This window comes from Scyliorhinus torazame, chromosome 5 (assembly GCF_047496885.1).
Source record: "Scyliorhinus torazame isolate Kashiwa2021f chromosome 5, sScyTor2.1, whole genome shotgun sequence".
In the NCBI taxonomy this organism is placed as follows: Eukaryota; Metazoa; Chordata; class Chondrichthyes; order Carcharhiniformes; family Scyliorhinidae; genus Scyliorhinus; species Scyliorhinus torazame.
In genome coordinates this window covers 285,513,060-285,530,814 of record NC_092711.1, presented here as the reverse complement: position 1 = coordinate 285,530,814, position 17,755 = coordinate 285,513,060, and the positions used below count along the sequence as shown (strand labels likewise).

Here is a 17,755-nt window from a genome sequence, read left to right as displayed (position 1 = left end):
GGCTATTAGTCTTATTGGGATAATGGTGTTGAAGGCGGAGCTGTAGTCTATGACCAGCAGTATGATGTAGGTGTCCTTGTTGTCGAGATGTTCGAGAGTTGATTGTAGGGCCAGAGAGAGAGCATTTGCTGTGGTAAAGAACAAGTACTGATCTAGAATGTGTACACGAGGATTTAACCCATTGAGTAGGGTTAAAAATCACCCCACGGTTTTTTTAAGAAGGCAAAAAGAAAATGAGGAAAGTTATTTGATGACATGATTGGCAATGTGGTTCTCCCAATTTGATAACTAGCACTTGAGAAAAGCGATAATGTTTCAAAACCACAAATCAAAATGAGATCTGAAATCCTTTAAACACCAAACATAGTGAAATAAATGTGTTCACAGCTTTGCTAAGATATGAATGGGTTAAAAAAACAATCAATATTGCTGACACCTACAATCAGACCTATTCTTTATTTATTTAATGGATAGGACGTATCTAATTCAGATTTATAGGACAGAGATATGTATCAAATTCAAAGTCTTTTCTATATTTGTAGCATTGAACAAATGGAAATATCCTTCTGATCCAGTATGTGACCTTCATGAACATTATTAAAATGATTGATCTTGGGGCGGCATGTGGCGCAGTGGTTAGCACTGGGACTATGGCACTGAGGACCCGGGTTCGAATCTCAGCCCTGGGTCACTGTCCGTGTGGGGTTTGCACATTCTCCCCGTGTCTGCGTGGGTTTCACCCCCACAAGCCACAGATGTGCTGTTAGGTAGATTGGCCACGATAAATTGCCCCTTAATTTGGAAAAAAAAAAATTGGCTCCTCTAAATTTATTTTAAAAGGTTTAAAAATAAATAAACATATTGATCTTAACATCTAACATCCTTTTTCCTGTTCTCCATTTAAAGTTACCTTCACTGTTGCAATGACATTACTCTGCATAAGAGTAATTCTGAAAGCTGGGGATTTAGCATCGTTGGGGGCTTTGAGGAAAGCCAAGACGACCAGCCTTTCTTTATCAAAACCATCGTACCTGGCACACCAGCATACTTTGATGGAAGACTAAAGTAAGTTGCATCTATTTTGATTGTCCTATGTTGAAAGATTGAGTAGACTAGGCCTATTTTCCCTGGATTGTGGAAGAATGAGAAGCGATCTAATTTAAACATGTAAGATTCTTAAGGGGCTTGACAGGGTAGATTCTGAGATTGTTTCCTCGAGACAAGAGACTCTAGGACTCTTAGAATGTGGGGTCACAGTCCTCTCAGAATGAGATCAGCCATTTTGGACTGCGACAAAGAGAAATCTGTTCAATCAAAGATGTGAACTCTACCCTGGAGAGCTGGGGATGATCACTTCTGAGTACACTCAGGACAGTGGTCAATAGACTTTCAGGTACTTGGATGCGGGGGGGGGGGGCTGGTTTAGCTCAGTTGGCTGGACAGCTGGTTTGTGATGCAGATTGTGGCCAATAGCGTGCATTCTATTCCTGTACTGAGGTAATTCATGAAGACCCTGCGTTCTCAACCCTGCCCGAGGTGTGATGATTCTCAAGTTAAATCAGGACCAGTCAGCTCAAAGGGGAAAGCAGTATATGGTCATCAGGGATATGACAACTTTACTAAGGGAATTAAGGACATGGGACTACTGCAAGAACACAAGAAATAGGAGCAGTAGACCATATGGCTCATTGTGCCTGCTTCACCATTTAACACCTCCATGGCTGATCTTGGGTTTCAATTCCACTTTCCTGTCCACTCTCCATATCCTCAACTTGGGGAGGCGCCAAAAATCTGCCCCTCCCCTCGGTCTCCCTCAATTAACGGGGACACCCAAAACTCTAGTCTATCCCGATGTTAAATCTATTCAACGATGGAGCATCCACAACCCTCTGGGGTAAAGAATTCCAGATTCGCAGCCCTTTGAATCTGCTCTTCTGTCCTAAACAATTGGCACCTTATCCTGAGTGTGCCCTCTGAGAAGGTCGAGCTGAGGCAGAAAGTCAGCTTTATTGAATGGCAGAGCAGGCTCAGACGTCCAAATGGCCTACCTTTACTCCTCGAACATCAGTCTCGGCCTAGTGTTTGGCTGTAGTGAAAAGGGAAATAAGGGTACAGTGCTGTATTTGCAGAGAGGGAGCACAATCAAGGATTATATTGTTGTGTAAGGAATTGGTTAGATTCAATCTAGAGTATTATTTCCCTTTGAGAATATAGAGGAGTTGGCAAAGGAACTACAGTTGAAGATTTTTAATTTAACTGTTTGAAAAATGTCCGCAGAATGAAAGAATCCAGAGATGGACAGCGGTGTACAAGGTGATGAGAGGCATGGATAGAGTGGATAGCTAGAGACTTCTTTCCAGGGCGGAAATAGCTGTCATGAGGGGGACATAATTTTAAGGTCATTGCAGGAAGATGTAGGGGAGATGTCAGAGGTTGGTTCTTTACACAGAGAGTGGTGGGTGCGTGGAATGCACTGCCAGCAGAGGTGGTGGAGTCAGAGTCATTAGGGACATTTAAGCGACTCTTGGACAGGCACATGGACAGCAGTAAATTGAAGGGATGGAGGTTAGGTTGATCTTGGATTAGGATAAGTGGTCGGAACAACATTGTGGGCTGAAGGGCCTGTACTGTGCTATGTTCTATAATTTGACAGAGCTAAAGGAGGCTTTAAGGATTGGTGACCGAATGTTTGGTTACAGACAGTGTCATAATATCCACTCATGTATATAATGAGATGCAGACAGGCAGTGATTGACACACAGGATAACCAATGAACACACACGACACACAACAACCAATCACCAGACAGGACACCACCACTATAAAGCACACAGGGCATTAAGACGCTCCCTCTCTCTACAGGACACAGCTATTTTAAAAAATATATATATATTCATTAAAGTTTTTTAACACAATTTTTCTCCCTTACAAACAATAACCCCCCCCCCTCGTAACAAAAGAAAAATGAGAAATCGCGCAGAGCAAGATATATACATGGCAAAATGATATATTTACACAGCTTTGTACACTGGCCCTCACCCGTACGTGTCAGTTTCCCCAACCCTTCATGTTATCTCTTGCTCATCCACCCTCCCAGGCAGTCCCCCCTTTTCCCCCCCCCCTCCCAGGACGTCCCCTCCACCCCCCCACCCCCCCAAGGTTGCTGCTGCTGCTGACCGACCTTCCTCTAACGCTCCGCGAGATAGTCTAGGAACGGTTGCCACCGCCTGTAGAACCCCTGCGCAGACCCCCTCAAGGCGAACTTAATCCTCTCCAACTTTATGAACCCAGCCATATCATTTATCCAGGCCTCCAGGCTGGGGGGCTTCGCCTCCTTCCACATTAGCAAGATCCTTCGCCGGGCTACTAGGGACGCAAAGGCCAGAATGCCGGCCTCTTTCGCCTCCTGCACTCCCAGTTCGTCCACTACTCCAAATATTGCTAGCCCCCAGCTTGGCTTGACCCGGACTTTCACCACCTGAAATATTGCTCCCGCCACTCCTCTCCAGAACCCCTCCAGTGCTGGGCATGACCAAAACATGGACATGGTTCGCCGGGCTCCCTGAGCACCTTCCACATCTGTCCTCTACCCCAAAGAACCTACTCAACCTCGCCCCCGTCAAGTGCGCTCTGTGGACCACCTTAAATTGTATCAGGCTGAGCCTGGCACACGAGGAGGAGGAATTAACCCTGCCTAGGGCATCAGCCCACAGACCTTCCTCGATCTCCTCCCCAAGCTCCTCCTCCCATTTACCCTTCAACTCTTCTACCAGCGCATCCCCCTCTTCTTTCAACTCCTGGTGTATTTCCGACACCTTGCCCTCCCCGACCCATACACCCGAGATCACCCTAGCTTGAACTTCTTGTGCCGGAAGCAACGGGAATTCCCTCACCTGTCGCCTCACAAAAGCCCTCACCTGAATATATCTAAAGGCATTTCCCGGGGGTAACTCGAACTTCTCCTCCAGTGCCCCTAGGCTCGCAAACGTCCCGTCAATGAACAGGTCCCCCATTCTTTCAATCCCCGCCCGATGACAGCTCTGGAACACCCCCGTCCATCTTCCCCGGGACAAACCGGTGGTTACCCCTGATCGGGGACCACACCGATGCTCCCATTGCACCCCGGTGCCGTCTCCACTGGCCCCAGATCCTTAGCGTTGCTGCCACCACTGGGCTCGTGGTATACTTTGTTGGCGAGAACGGCAGCGGTGCCGTCACCAACGCCCTCAGGCTCGTTCCTTTACAGGACGCCATCTCCATCCTCTTCCATGACACCCCCTCTCCCTCCATAACCCAGGTCCCCAGGTTTGGCAGCGCCAACCCTCCTCGGTCCCTACTGCGTTCCAGGAACCCTCTCCTTACTCTTGGGGTCTTATTCGCCCACACAAACCCCATAATACTCCTGCCTACTCTCTTAAAAAAGGCCTTAGTGATCACGATGGGAAGGCACTGAAACACAAACAGAAACCTCGGAAGGACCACCATTTTGACCGACTGCACTCTACCCGCCAGCGTGAGCGGTAACATGTCCCATCTTTTGAAATCCTCCTCCATTTGCTCCACCAACCTCGTCAGATTCAGTTTATGTAGGGTCCCCCAACTCCTGGCTATCTGGTTCCCCAGATACTGAAAGCTCCCCTCCGCCCTCCTCAGCGGTAGGTCCCCTATCCCTCTTTCTTGGTCCCCCGCCTGTAATACAAAGAGCTCACTCTTCCCTACATTGAGCTTATAGCCCGAAAACTCCCCAAACTCCCTTGGCGTCTGCATGACCTCCACCATCCCCTCCATTGGATCCGCCACGAACAGCAACAGGTCATCCGCATATAGCGACACCCGATGCAATTCTCCCCCTCGGACCACCCCCTCCATTTATTAGACTCCCTCAATGACATGGCCAATGGTTCGATCGCCAATGCGAACAACAGGGGGGACAGGGGGCACCCCTGCCTCGTCCCTCGGTACAGTCGAATGTACTCCAACCTCCGCCGGTTCGTCACTACACTCGCCATCGGGGCTCTGTAAAGGAGCTTAGCCCAATTGATAAACTCTACCCCGAACCCAAACCTAAGCAGCACCTCCCAGAGGTACTCCCACTCTACTCGGTCAAAGGCCTACTCCGCGTCCATAGCTGCCACTATCTCCACCTCTCCCTCCTCCGATGGCATCATTATCACGTTTAAGAGCCGCCGCACATTGGTGTTTAGTTACCTGCCCTTTACAAATCCCGTCTGGTCCTCGTGGATTACCCCCGGGACACAGTCCTCGATCCTCGTGGCCAGCACTTTTGCCAGCAACTTTGCATCCACGTTGAGGAGTGAGATTGGCCTGTACGATCCACATTGCAGTGGGTCCTTGTCCCGCTTTAGCATCAAAGAAATTGTCGCTTCCGACATTGTCGGGGGCAGGGTCCCCTCCTCTCTTGCCTCATTAAAGGTCCTCACCAGTAGCGGGGCCAACAGGTCTGCGTACTTCCTGTAGAACTCCACTGGGAATCCGTCCGGTCCCGGGGCCTTCCCCGCCTGCATGCTCCCCAAACCCTTGCTCAGCTCCTCCAACCCAATTGGTGCCCCCAAACCAGCCACCTCTTGCTCCTCCACCCTCGGGAATCTCAGCTGATCGAGGAATCATCTCATCCCCTCTTCCCCCGCTGGGGGCTGGGATCTGTACAGCTCTTCATAAAAGACCTTGAATACCTCGTTTATTTTCGTCGCACTCCGAACCGTGGCTCCCCTTCCATCTTTGACTCAAGCTATTTCGCTCGCTGCCATCCTCTTACGGAGCTGGTGTGCCAGCATCCGACTAGCCTTTTCCCCATACTCGTAGGTCGCCCCCTGTGCTTTCCTCCACTGTGCCTCCGCCTTCCCTGTGGTCAACAGGTCAAACTCCGTCTGGAGCCGTCGTCTTTCCCCAAGTAATCTTTCCTCCGGGGCCTCTGCGTATCTCCTGTCCACTCTCAAAATCTCCCCCACTAACCTCTCCCTTTCCGTACCCTCTGTCTTCTCCCTATGAGCCCTAATGGAAATTAGCTCTCCCCTGATCACCGCCTTCAACGCCTCCCATACCACCCCCACCCGCACCTCCCCGTTGTCGTTGGCCTCCAAGTACCTTTCGATACACCCTCTCACCTTCCCACACACCACCTCGTCCGCCAGCAGTCCCACATCCTGCCGCCACAACGGGCGTTGGTCCCTCTCCTCTCCCAGCTCCAGTTCCACCCAGTGCGGGGCATGGTCCAAAACAGCTATAGCCGAATACTCCGTCCCCTCCACCCTCGAGATGAGCGCCCTACCCAGAACAAAGAAATCTATCCGGGAGTAGGCTTTGTGTACATGGGAGAAGAAAGAAAATTCCCTGGCCTGCGACCTTGCAAACCGCCATGGGTCCACTCCCCCCATCTGATCCATAAACCCCCTAAGTACCTTGGCCGCCGCCGGCCTCTTTCCAGTCCTTGATTTGGAGCGGTCCAGTGCTGGATCCAACACTGTATTGAAGTCCCCTCCCATTATCAGGCCTCCTATCTCCAGGTCCGGAATGCGCCTCAACATGCGCTTCATGAATCCTGCATCATCCCAGTTCGGGGCGTATAAGTTTACCAACACCACCCACGTCCCTTGCAGCCTACCGCTCACCATTACATATCGCCCTCCATTGTCCGCTACAATAGTCTTGGCCTCAAATGACACCCGCTTTCCCCCCAATATTGCCACCCCTCTATTCTTCGCGTCCAGTCCTGAGTGGAATACCTGTCCTACCCATCCCTTTCTTAACCTGACCTGGTCCGCCACGTTCAGGTATGTCTCTTGGAGCATGGCCACGTCCGCCTTCAGTCCCTTTAAGTGCGCGAACACCTCTTCACCGGCCCATTCAGGCCCCTCACATTCCACGTTATCAGCCGGATTGGAGGGGCTCTCACCCCCCCCCCCCCCCCCCCCCCGCCGACTAGCCATCTCCTTTTCTGGGCCAGTCCCGTGTCCACACCTCCCTCACCCTCCAGTCCCCCAGAGGGGGGACCCCCGTCCCTACCACCTCTTCTGCGTCCCATTCCCTTTCGGCCAGTGCAGCAGCAACCCTCCCCCCCCCCCCCCCCCACCCCACCACTAGACCTCTGTCTAGCTTTTTTTCTCCCCCCCCCCCGCTAGACCTCTGTCTAGCTTTTTTTCTCCCCCCCCCCCCCCCCCCCCATGTCACTCCCATAAGTCAGCTGACGCCTGCTGACCCTGGCTTCCCCCGCCGTCCCATTGACCTCCCCACGTGGGAGTCTCCCAATCCATATGCATTCCTTCGTTCCCCTTCCCACTTTTCTTCCCACGCGCGGGAAAACACCCCGCGCTTTCCAAAGCCCGCTCCGCCCCCCTCTGGCGCAGCTCCTGTCATGGCCTTGTCTCTCTCCCCCAGCCCATGTAACATTTCCTGCATGTGATTGACCCCCTATATACAACAACCATCACACATCAAACCCCAAAACATCCCCCCCACCCTCACAAACCCTCCAGTTAGAGTCCAACTTTTCGGCTTGTACAAAGGTCCACGCCTCTTCAGGCGTTTCGAAGTAATAGTGTTGGCCCTCGTATGTGACCCACAGTGGCACTGGCTGCAGCATTCCGAATTTCACTTCTTTCCGGTACAACGCCGCTTTGGCCCGGTTGAAACCCGCTCTCCGCTTTGCAACCTCCGTGCTCCAGTCCGGGTATATTTGGATCTCTGCATTGTCCCACTTACTGCTCCGCTCCTTCTTGGCCTATCTCAGGACCCACTCTGTCCGTGAACCAGTGGAACCTCACCACCATCGCCCTTGGCGGCTCATTTGCCTGGGGCTTCTTCGCCAGCACCCGATGTGCCCCGTCCAACTCCAGCGGCCACGAAGGGGCCTTCGTGCCCATCATCGCCTCGAGCATCGTGCTCGTGTGCCCCGGCATCAGCTCCCTCCACTCACTCAGGGAGACCCAGGATTCGCAGATTCTTTCTCCTCGACCTGTTCTCCAGGTCTTCGAGTCTTCCCGCCCACCTCTTGTGTAACGCCTCGTTCTGCTCCACTCTCACCGCCAGGCCCACGAGCTCGTCCTCATTCTGACTGACTCTTTTCTGTACCTCCAGGATCTTAGCTTCGTGGGCCTTCTGCGTGATCCCGAGTCCTTCAATTGCCGAAAGCATAGGCGCCAACATCTCCTTGCGCATCTCCTCGCGCTGCTCCTCGAAGCAGCGCTTGATGAACTCCTGCAGCTCCCCTTTGTCCCTGGCTGCCACCAGTCTGCCCCCAAAAGTCTATGGAAACTCCTGAAAAACGTCTGAGAGTCGGTTCCAGACGGGAGCTGCCAAATGCGCGACCTACTCCTCCATGGCCACCACCGGAAGCCTCGTCCCTGCTTCTTCAATGGCCTTGGTAGATCTTTTCACAGTTGTTCCCTCTGCTGCTAGAATTCACCTTTGATAGAGTCAAGTCAGATTGCAGCTTTAAGCTTGCCCTTCCCCCGCCTGCATGCTGGAAAAGGCTTTTGTCTAAACCTGCAGCCAAAGCCAAATCTTTTACTGTTTCTGCCTGGTCTGGCAGCCAAAAGACATAACATTCCTGGGGGACACTGTCAGGGGAATGCTGCAGTCTTCTTCCCACACCGGGAAATGTCAAACAAATGCCGTGGGGGCCCTGTAAAAGAGCCCAAAAGTCCGTTCCAAGCGGGAGCTGCCGAATATGCGACCTAGCTCTGCATAGCCGCACCCGGAAGTCAGGACACAGCTATTGAGATAGTGAGAGTGTACAAGCCAGTGAGCACTATCACTGTAAGGTAGAGAGTTAGTCTGGTCAAGCCAGTAGGAGGTTATCAGTTAGATTGATCGAGTGTCAACTCACAGCAGACTATGTACAGCAATCAAGAAGTTCAATAAAACAGTGTTGGACCATCTCCTGTGTCAGAAGCCTGTTTCTAGTTTCACAGCATCCAGTTGTAGTCAACGGGCATGCGTGGGGACCAGAGAAAAGCGCACAAGGCAGAAAGGGTGCTGGCCATAGCAAAAATGTAAGGCCTGAGCATAAAGGAGAGTGGCTGCTTCGCGCGCTTTTCTCTGGTCCCCACGCATGCCCGCCACGACCGGGTGGACGATGAGGCCGAAGACCGAGGTGCATGCGTGAACGTCGGCCGACCGCACTGCGCATGCGCGATGGTGCACAGAACGTGCTGACGTCAGCGTCATGAGTGGAAAGCCTTGCCACTACGCGGCCTTCTGCAGGTCCGCTCCACTGAACAACAGCCAGCGATCCCAGCTGCAGCGCAGACGTGTCCACTGTGTACAACAAGACATGCAGGATCCAGACAGCCCAACGGACCCCGATGCTGACTGCCACGAGTCTCCATATCGGGTGGGCATCATCACCACACGAAAGGCGTGCCTGCCAACCGCTTTTCGCTCCTCAGTGTGGATCCTGATGACGAGTGGTGTGCCGTCATCACGGTCAACCAGTCTCTCATCCGATTTAAATTGGACTCTGGCACGTTTGCGAACCTCATCACAGTCGGACCTCGACAGCATCCGACACCAACCTAGCATTCTTCCACCAGCCTGCCAGCTCCTTGACTACAATGGTAATGCCATAGCTGTCAGTGGGTCGTGTCAGCTTGGTGTCTCTCACAAGGAAATCAAGGCGACATTGAGATTCGAGATCGTCCGGCCTGACAAGGCATCCCTGCTCGGTGCTCGCGCATGGAAACTCCTACATCTGGTACAGCGAGTTCATGCCATGTCCTCGCTGTACCAGATGTAGGAGTTTCCATGCGCGAGCACTGAAGTTCATGGTGGAAACAGACCACAGGCCTTTAGTCCACATAATCCAGAAGGATTTAAATGACATGACACCTCGGCTGCAGCAAATTCTTCTTCGTCTCCGCCGATATGACTTCGAACTAGTCTATACACCGGGCAAGGAGCTGATCGTCGCGGATGCCCTATCCCGATCCATCACCATGCCGTGTGAACCGGGCGACTTCATTCGCCACATCGAGGCACAGGTGCAGTTGTGTGCCAGCAACCTCCCAGCCACTGATGAACGAGTTGTTCAGGTACGCGAAGAAACTGCCAAAGATCCTCTACTGCTGCGCGTGATGCAACACCTTGCCCATGGCTGGCAAAAGGGGCAGTGCCCCCAGTTCTTCAACGTTAAGGACTAGTTAACGGTAGTCGAGGGGATCCTTCTTAAACTAGATTGAGCACCATTGCTTTGGGCAATGACAATTCTGACAGATTAATGAGGGTCACAACGGGGTCGAAAAATGTCGACGCAGAGCTCGGCAGGCAGTCTACTGGCCTGGCATCAGCCAGGACGTTGCCAACACGGTCCTCAACTGCACAACATGCCAGAAGTTTCAACCAGCTCAGCCCAAGGAAACACTGCAACAGCACGAGATCGTGACTTCTCCATGGTCCAAGGTGGGGATCGACCTCTTTCACGCAAATGGGCAGGATTACGTGCTCTTGGTCGACTACTTCTCCAGCTACCCGGAAGTGGTGAAACTGTCGGACCCCACGTCCAAGTCAGTGATTAAAGCCTGCAAAGAGACGTTTGCCAGGCACGGCATACCACTCACAGTAATGAGTGACAACGGCCCATGTTTCTACAGCCAAGAGTGGTCCGACTTTGCACGATCCTACCGCTTCAGTCACATCAAATCCAGTCCCCATTACCCGCAATCAAACGGGAAGGCCGAAAAAGGGGTCCATATTGTCAAGCGGTAGCTGTGCCAGGCTGCAGACTCAGCCTCGGACTTCAACCTGGCGCTGTTGGCATACAGGGCAACCCCTCTGTCGACTGTTTTGTCTCCGGCGCAACTGCTCATGAACCACAACCTGAGGACGACTGTTCCAGCCATCCATGTTCCAGACCTTGCCCGCCTCACGTGCTGCAGAAAGTGCAGGGATCCAGGGACCAGCAGAAGATCACGTATGATGCTTATGCCAGGAATCTACCTGCGCTGGCTCCAGACAATGTTGTTCGTGTCCAGTTGCCTGAGGGAGGTTGGTCAATCCCAGCTATCGTCATCAGGCAGGCTGCCCCCAGGTCCTTAGTTGCCCACATGGCTGATGGCTCCATTCTACGGCGCAACAGGAGGGCGCTACGAAAAGTTCCCTGCCCACCGCCTGGCCGCACTTCTCTGCATGTCATCATGCCTCCTCCGGATATCTCGCAACAAGAGGCCACCGATCTGGCAGTGATCCCACCTCTCCATGAGGCCATCGACATGGCAGCAATCCCGCCTGTCCAAGTGCCGGCGTCCCCCCCCCCCCCCCCCCCTCCACCTCTGAGGCGAACAAGAATTTGTCGCCCACCACAAAGACTGAATCTATAGACTTAAATCTTGTTCAGTTTGCTCTGTATCTGCACAATAGACTCCGTCCCATGTACATATGTTCATTCACTCACCACTTGTATATATAATCATGCATGTCTATATATCGCCATGTTCCAAAATTTACTTCAAAAAGGGGAGATGTCATAATATCCACTCGTGTATATAATGAGATGCAGACAGGGCAGTGATTGACACACAGGATAACCAATCACCAGACAGGACACCACCACTATAAAGCACACCGGGCATTAAGACTCACTATCTCAGGAGCTGTGTCCTGTAGAGAGAGAAAGAGTGCACAAGCCAGTGAGCACTATCGCCATGAGGCAGAGAGTTAGTCTGGTCAAGCCAGTAGGAAGTTATCAGAAGCCTGTTTCTAGTTTCACAGCATCCAGTTGCAGTCAATGTGGAACCAACTTACTTAACACACGTCAGACAGATTTTAAGGACCGCATTCAAGGAAAGAGGTTTGGGGACAGATTTCAGAAGTCTAGGGCCTAGAGGGCTGAAGCATGGATGTCCATGACAGGAAATGCACAAGTGGCCAGAATTTGAGAAACTCATGGACCAGGTGCTGGCAGGTGGGATGAGAATGAAAATCGCTTATTGTCACAAGTAGGCTTCAAATGAAGTTACTGTGAAAAGCCCCAGTCGCCACATTCCGACGCCAGTTCGGGGAGGCTAGGTTTTGTTTCAACTTGTGGAGACACATTGGGTTGAATGGTCTCTTTCAGTGCTCTAACATTTCAATGGTCCTAACACACAGCTGAGGGTTGTAAGACTAGAGGAGATTGGAGATAAAGAGTAGTAGAAAATGGAGGGATTTGAACAAACACAAATTTTAAAATGAGAGGTGTTGGGCTGGAAGCCAATATAAATCAAGGAGCACAGAGTAATAAGTGAACAGGGCTTGTCGAGTCTAGTGATAACAAAAGCATAGCAGAGGATTTCGGCAGCAAATAGGTGGGAGACGGGCGATATTAGAGAGGTAGATATAGACAGTCCTTGTCCAAGATGGGATCAGAAGCTCCGTTCAGGGTCAAAAAGGCCTCTTGGTCCTACTGTTGTTGAGATTGCTTGTCCAATGTCAAACCTGGATGGGCTGTAATTTGGCAGAAGGCGCAAAGGCCAGATGATGACAGAAATGAGACCAGAGAATAAAATATTGGAAACAGTGTCCATGGAAAGAAACAACTCAATAGTGCAAAGGAAAGTAGGTATGAGAAAGGGAAGGATAGGCTTTTCTGTTCATTAAAGATAATATTCTGAAGTGGATCTTGGAAAAGGAACATTCAACAAGTTGCTCCTTGGCAGCATGTGATCTTGTCTATGCATTCTGGAGACCAGAGAAATTGTACCCATCTGAATAGATTGGGAAAATGAAGGTGGTGTTTCTGATTAATAATTTGACTCTGGGAAATAATTTCTTTCGCAGAATCTAGATAAAGGGGACAAAAGTGAAGGGTAGTGAAAAATTGGACACTCCCTCCATTTCTAAATTTAAAAAAAGCTTTTGAGTTAGGTCAACAGATTTTGTTGGGCATGGGTATTAAGGATCACAGGTGAGGTACAGATTAGTCAGTCTAACTGGTGGAACAGGTTTGAAGAGCTCAGTGGCCTATTCCTGTTCCTATATCTCCTTGGCTAACAAATTGAATATTGTTGTAAGTTAATTAGCATGAATAATCCCTACTCAAGATTTAGCAAATTCATTTTTGCTCCGGGAGCTGTGATTTTAAAATGGAACAAAGTTATTTTCTCCGTTTCTTACAGATGCGGGGATGAGATTGTTGCTGTAAATGGAGTTTCCACTGCAGGCATGAGCAATTCGGCTGTAATTCCAATGCTGAAAGAACAGAAGAATAGAGTCACACTTACTGTCGTCTCCTGGCCGGGAAGCCATGTGTGAAAGTAAATTGATGACACTTGCCTCAAAGCCTTAATCATGAACCTAGTGGAGTACAAACTCGAAAACTAGAAACAGTCAAAGAAATACCAGATTACCAAAGTTACCATTTGTTAAACCCATCATTTTGACCACACACAAACCTACGATTTCACATTTCTCCAACTTTCGTTTAAAATAGTTCGTTAGGACAATGGAGCACGGAGGGAAGAAAAAGTCAAAGTGCAACTGTAAATTTCTGAATGGATGTCCAAAGTATGGCCTCTTGCATTCACTGATGCTATTTGTAAGATCAATTTTATTTTTCAATCAAATAAATGAACTTCACATCCCAGGATAGGAGGTGCTTCCCCCAAGCAGGATGGTGCATCCTCTTGATTTTCTCAGATCTCTAAATCCATCCGTTTGATCTCCTCTCCAATCTTTGCTGTCCAATGGATATCACTGGACTACCATCTATAAGCAATATGATTTTTAGAGGACCTTGTGTACTAAAAGCCACAATGAACATTCCAACGAAATATGAATCAGGAAACAAGTGGGGAAAATTCGAAGACTATATAATTTTAGCTTCAGCTTGGGGGGAAAATGTAAAGACTGTATAATCTTTAGCTTAAGCTTGCTGGAATCAATATTAAGATAGTAAAATCACGAGTCAGTGCTTTCTCAAAAGTACAAGTGTGTATGATGTAGTCCTTCAGATTCTTGCAATGTAACATGGCTCCTGTTCACGTCTGTGGGGGGGAAAAAAAATCATGTTTCGCACTGGCGCTTTTTAAAAATGCAGATGTGATTGAAAGCTAAATTATGAAACCTAAGATTTTATTTGGTTCATTTTACTGTCTTAAAGGGTTGTGAACCATAGTATAAAAATGTAAGCAAATGTCTGATTTTATATGAAATCTTAAATCTGCAACGCTGGAGTTGACAAATTCTGAATTTAAATGTGCATTGAACATAAAACTCTTTAGAAAAACGGTTTTAATATTTTTTGTTTTACAAGCACATTTTACAAAAAAGACAAGTGTAAATACGTAGAAAGGTGGGATCAGGCTTCACATTGTACAGGTTATGCTGTGGCCTTCCTAAGCATTACTGTCCATTTAGGTTTTTTTTTAAGTTGCATTCACCGCAACTTCAACAGTAAAGAGTCCAGAACATCAGAGCTAATTGTTCATCCTGGGTAGTATTCTCCGATGGAGGAGACCAATTCAGCAATTACTTATTTCTCAGTTCCACCAGTCTCTGCAGCACCTTCATCCCCAGCTTCTTTGTCCTCTTTGTTTCGTTTATTCTTCTTGTGTTTGTGACGTCTGTGACTTTCTCCTCCTTCTTCACTCTCGTGCTGTTTGCTGTGAAAATAAATTAGGAGTAAAACCTTTTATCCAGAACTGGGAGCTTCAGATTGGGTGTTAGCCATTATTGCTGCAAGAACCATAGAAATCCCAGAAAAGCACCAACTTTCCAGGGCTGTGAATGCCCTTCTATAAAGTTTTAGCATGCAAATCACTATGAAATTTCTAATATATTGCGTCAAATGTTAGTTATATGGCTCAAGTAATTAAAGTGCTCATATAGACGTAGCTAATTTTAAACCTCTTATGCGCTCTCTTAAAATTGTGCGTAAAACAGCAACCAAAACTTTTGCCACCTAGCAATCTGGGAAATTCAGGAAAAACATTGTTCAGCCAAATAGTCTGTTGACATTCATTGTTTGAGCTCATACATGAATAATGGTCACTTTGCCTAAGGTAATTTAATTACCTACAGAACCATCACCTTGAGGAGGATAGAAAATAGTGAAAAATCCAGTCTGCAAAATTAGTTAATTCTGAAATCCTTTTGTCACATAGCACCAATGCCACGCTGTAGCTAGTGTGACAGTGACCAAAGGATAATCACACACAGCCATTTAGCATTTCTCCCTCCCTCGCGTGCAGCTGAACTTGTACTGCCCCTTATTACACTACATAATTCTGCACATTTTCTAATTCCTGTTTATCCTTTCTTGATTCTTTGTCCCTCTCAAGCTGAGCAGCTGCACACATGAACATCGGAGTTTTCTGCTGCTCTGCCAAGCAATGTGTTGTCACGCCACACATGGCTAGATGTCCATTGTGCCCGATCCTGCTCAATGGCAGCAGTCAGGCCACATGGCAACAGGTGATAGATAGTGCAGGAAGCAGGGGATGGTTGGAAAAGGAGTTGCCATTTGAGAAGAATGTGTCTGATTCTATGCAAATTAGTGAGGAATTTCTAAGGGATCCATGGTGCACATATTAGCTTCTGAGGTGCAATTTCAGGTTTGACTGATGTTAGCGCAGCAGAGATGCAGCTGCTCATATTGGCAGGTAAAGATTCACTATGGACCAGAGGTCCAGGAGGGAAGTGGCAAGTTGAATGCAGCAAGCAGGAGGGGAAGTTTAAGAGGATTTTTGGACCAGTTTCAAGGCAGCCAATATTTAATGCAAAAGTTACAGGCCAGGAATATAATCCATCCTTATGTTTTTCCTTATGAGTAAGCAATTGTCATTTAAGCATGACATTTTATCGCAACACAGGTGTGTTAAATGAGGGATAGCTGTACCGCACCTTACATGTCTCCTGATGTGGAAAAGGCACTATATATAGATGGAAGCCCTTTCTTTTGCAGTGAAAGTGTTCACATCATCAAAACACTGCTGTAGAATGTCAACTGGGGAGTTTGTTAGAAATAAAAATGCTGGAACTACTCAGCAAGTCAGGCAGCAACTTGGGGGAGAATTTTAAGCCAGTGGAACAGGGAGGGGACAGGAAGAAAAAGGGAAGATCCATGATAGTGCAGAAGGCTAAATAACCAGATTGTATTTATTTATAGAGTCCCCAATTATATTTTTCCAATTAAGGGGCAATTTAGTGTGGCCAGTCCACCTACCCTGCACATCTTTGGGTTGTGGGGTGAAACCCATGCAGACACTGGGAGACTGTGCAAACTCCACATGGACAGTGGGCCAGGATCGAACCCAGGTCCTCAGCGCTGTAGGCAGCAGAGGTAGCCCCTGCACCACCAAGCCGACCAAATAACAAGATTTTATGATGAAAAAGCCAAAGAGAGTGGCAATGGATATAGTATAGAAACAAAATAAGTGCCCAGTTTAGGTGTGAATGGCTACATAGCAACATGAAAGAATAAACAAGGCCGGTTTATAGGTTTTGTCTCTACTGCTGTTGCATGTTTGTCACCCTTTATTGGTGTACACCAAATTCATTCTGCACAGGGATGGATGTGGGGCGGGGGAAAGAGGAAACCTTGCCCACAACTTGATTTTCCTTGTCGAATCACTACCCCTTTTTAAAAAAACAAAACAATTTAGAGTATCCAATTCATTTTTCCAAATAAGGGGCAATTTAGCATGGCCAATCCACCTACCCTGCACATCTTTGGGTTGTGGGGGTGAAACCCACGCAAACACGGGACTACCCCTCTTCATGCCATCAAATAATCTATCTTTGCGTGCATAGTTCCCCCCCCCCCGCCCAAATCCAATAAAATTCCATAATTTTCTCCTTGATACTGTTTTCTCCCATAAATGTTTTGTGATATGATGCAAAAGTGTGAAGTGTTAATTGTTTTCAAACCACAATCAGAAGCAATCGTTGAAGACTGGTATAGCTATAACTCAGAGTTGCACTTTGGCTTTACAACACCAGGACAGAGCTGTGCGTTGTAGCCCCATTTAGCTGGTACTTTGGATAAGATGATATCACGACAAATAGACTTCAAGAAGTCTTGAAGAGAAAAGCAATTACATACCGCCTCGAGGACTTGTGCTTAGAATCATCTTTGTCCTTGTGCCGTCGTTCCCTGTGGCGATCTTCTCTGTCTCTACTGCGATCTCTGCTCCGATGATAGTCTCTGTCGTAGTTACGTTCTCTGCTGCAAGAAGAATAGTGCACATCTTCACTAGATAGAGTGGAGGCAAAATTACAAGTCGTGAAAAATTTGTTTACACTTAAATTTCCCAATTTAGCGGCGTCAGATTTAATCTCAAACACGCCTGTCAAGCACTTGCTTGCTAACAGCAGTATATAAATGTAGTATCATTACTAATTCAGGCTGCTCACTCCAAGGTTGAGAATTCATTTCTGTTGAGGTTCACTTGCCAATTATTTGCACATTCTGAAAGTTTATTAATGTCTTCACATAAATTGTTACAGTAATTCCTCAATTGTCTATCACCCCCACCCCACCCCCGTAATTTTGTGTCATCCACAAATTTTGAAATTGTGTTTTTGTTCGAAGTCCAGATCACTAATGTAAATTGTGAACAGCAGTGGTCCCAGCACAGATCCTTGTGGAACGTCTAGAATGACTGCCCTTTACTCCCACTCTCTGCTTCCAGTCAGCTACTAATCCATTCTGCCACTTGGCTCCGAACTCACATTCTTTAAACTTATTCATTAGTCTATTATGGACGATTTTATTGAAGGCCGTTTGAAAATCCAGATAAATTACATTTTCTGTATCAATCAT

General features: G+C 48.4%; 2 protein-coding genes across 15 annotated transcripts in view; one reads left to right on the top strand and one right to left on the bottom strand.

Moving 5' to 3' along the window:
• The window catches only part of lnx2b (ligand of numb-protein X 2b), a 97,722-nt gene extending 83,504 nt beyond the window's left edge, over window positions 1–14,218 (top strand). For all 7 annotated transcript variants that reach the window (XM_072505644.1, XM_072505645.1, XM_072505649.1 and 4 more), the window contains 2 exons: window positions 907–1,065; window positions 13,110–14,218. In XM_072505644.1, the coding sequence (XP_072361745.1) occupies window positions 907–1,065; window positions 13,110–13,245 (295 nt within the window). In that variant the 3' untranslated portion in view covers window positions 13,246–14,218. The remainder of the gene's footprint in view (window positions 1–906; window positions 1,066–13,109) is intronic.
• Window positions 14,209–17,755, bottom strand: part of LOC140421173 (pre-mRNA 3'-end-processing factor FIP1-like) — a 70,561-nt gene continuing 67,014 nt past the window's right edge. For 7 of the 8 annotated variants that reach the window (XM_072505653.1, XM_072505656.1, XM_072505655.1 and 4 more), the window contains 2 exons: window positions 17,036–17,185; window positions 14,209–14,594 (listed from right to left, as the gene is read on the bottom strand). In XM_072505653.1, coding sequence (XP_072361754.1) covers window positions 14,465–14,594; window positions 17,036–17,185 — 280 coding nt within the window. In that variant the 3' untranslated portion in view covers window positions 14,209–14,464. The remainder of the gene's footprint in view (window positions 14,595–17,035; window positions 17,186–17,755) is intronic. The other variant, XM_072505657.1, reaches the window with a different exon arrangement.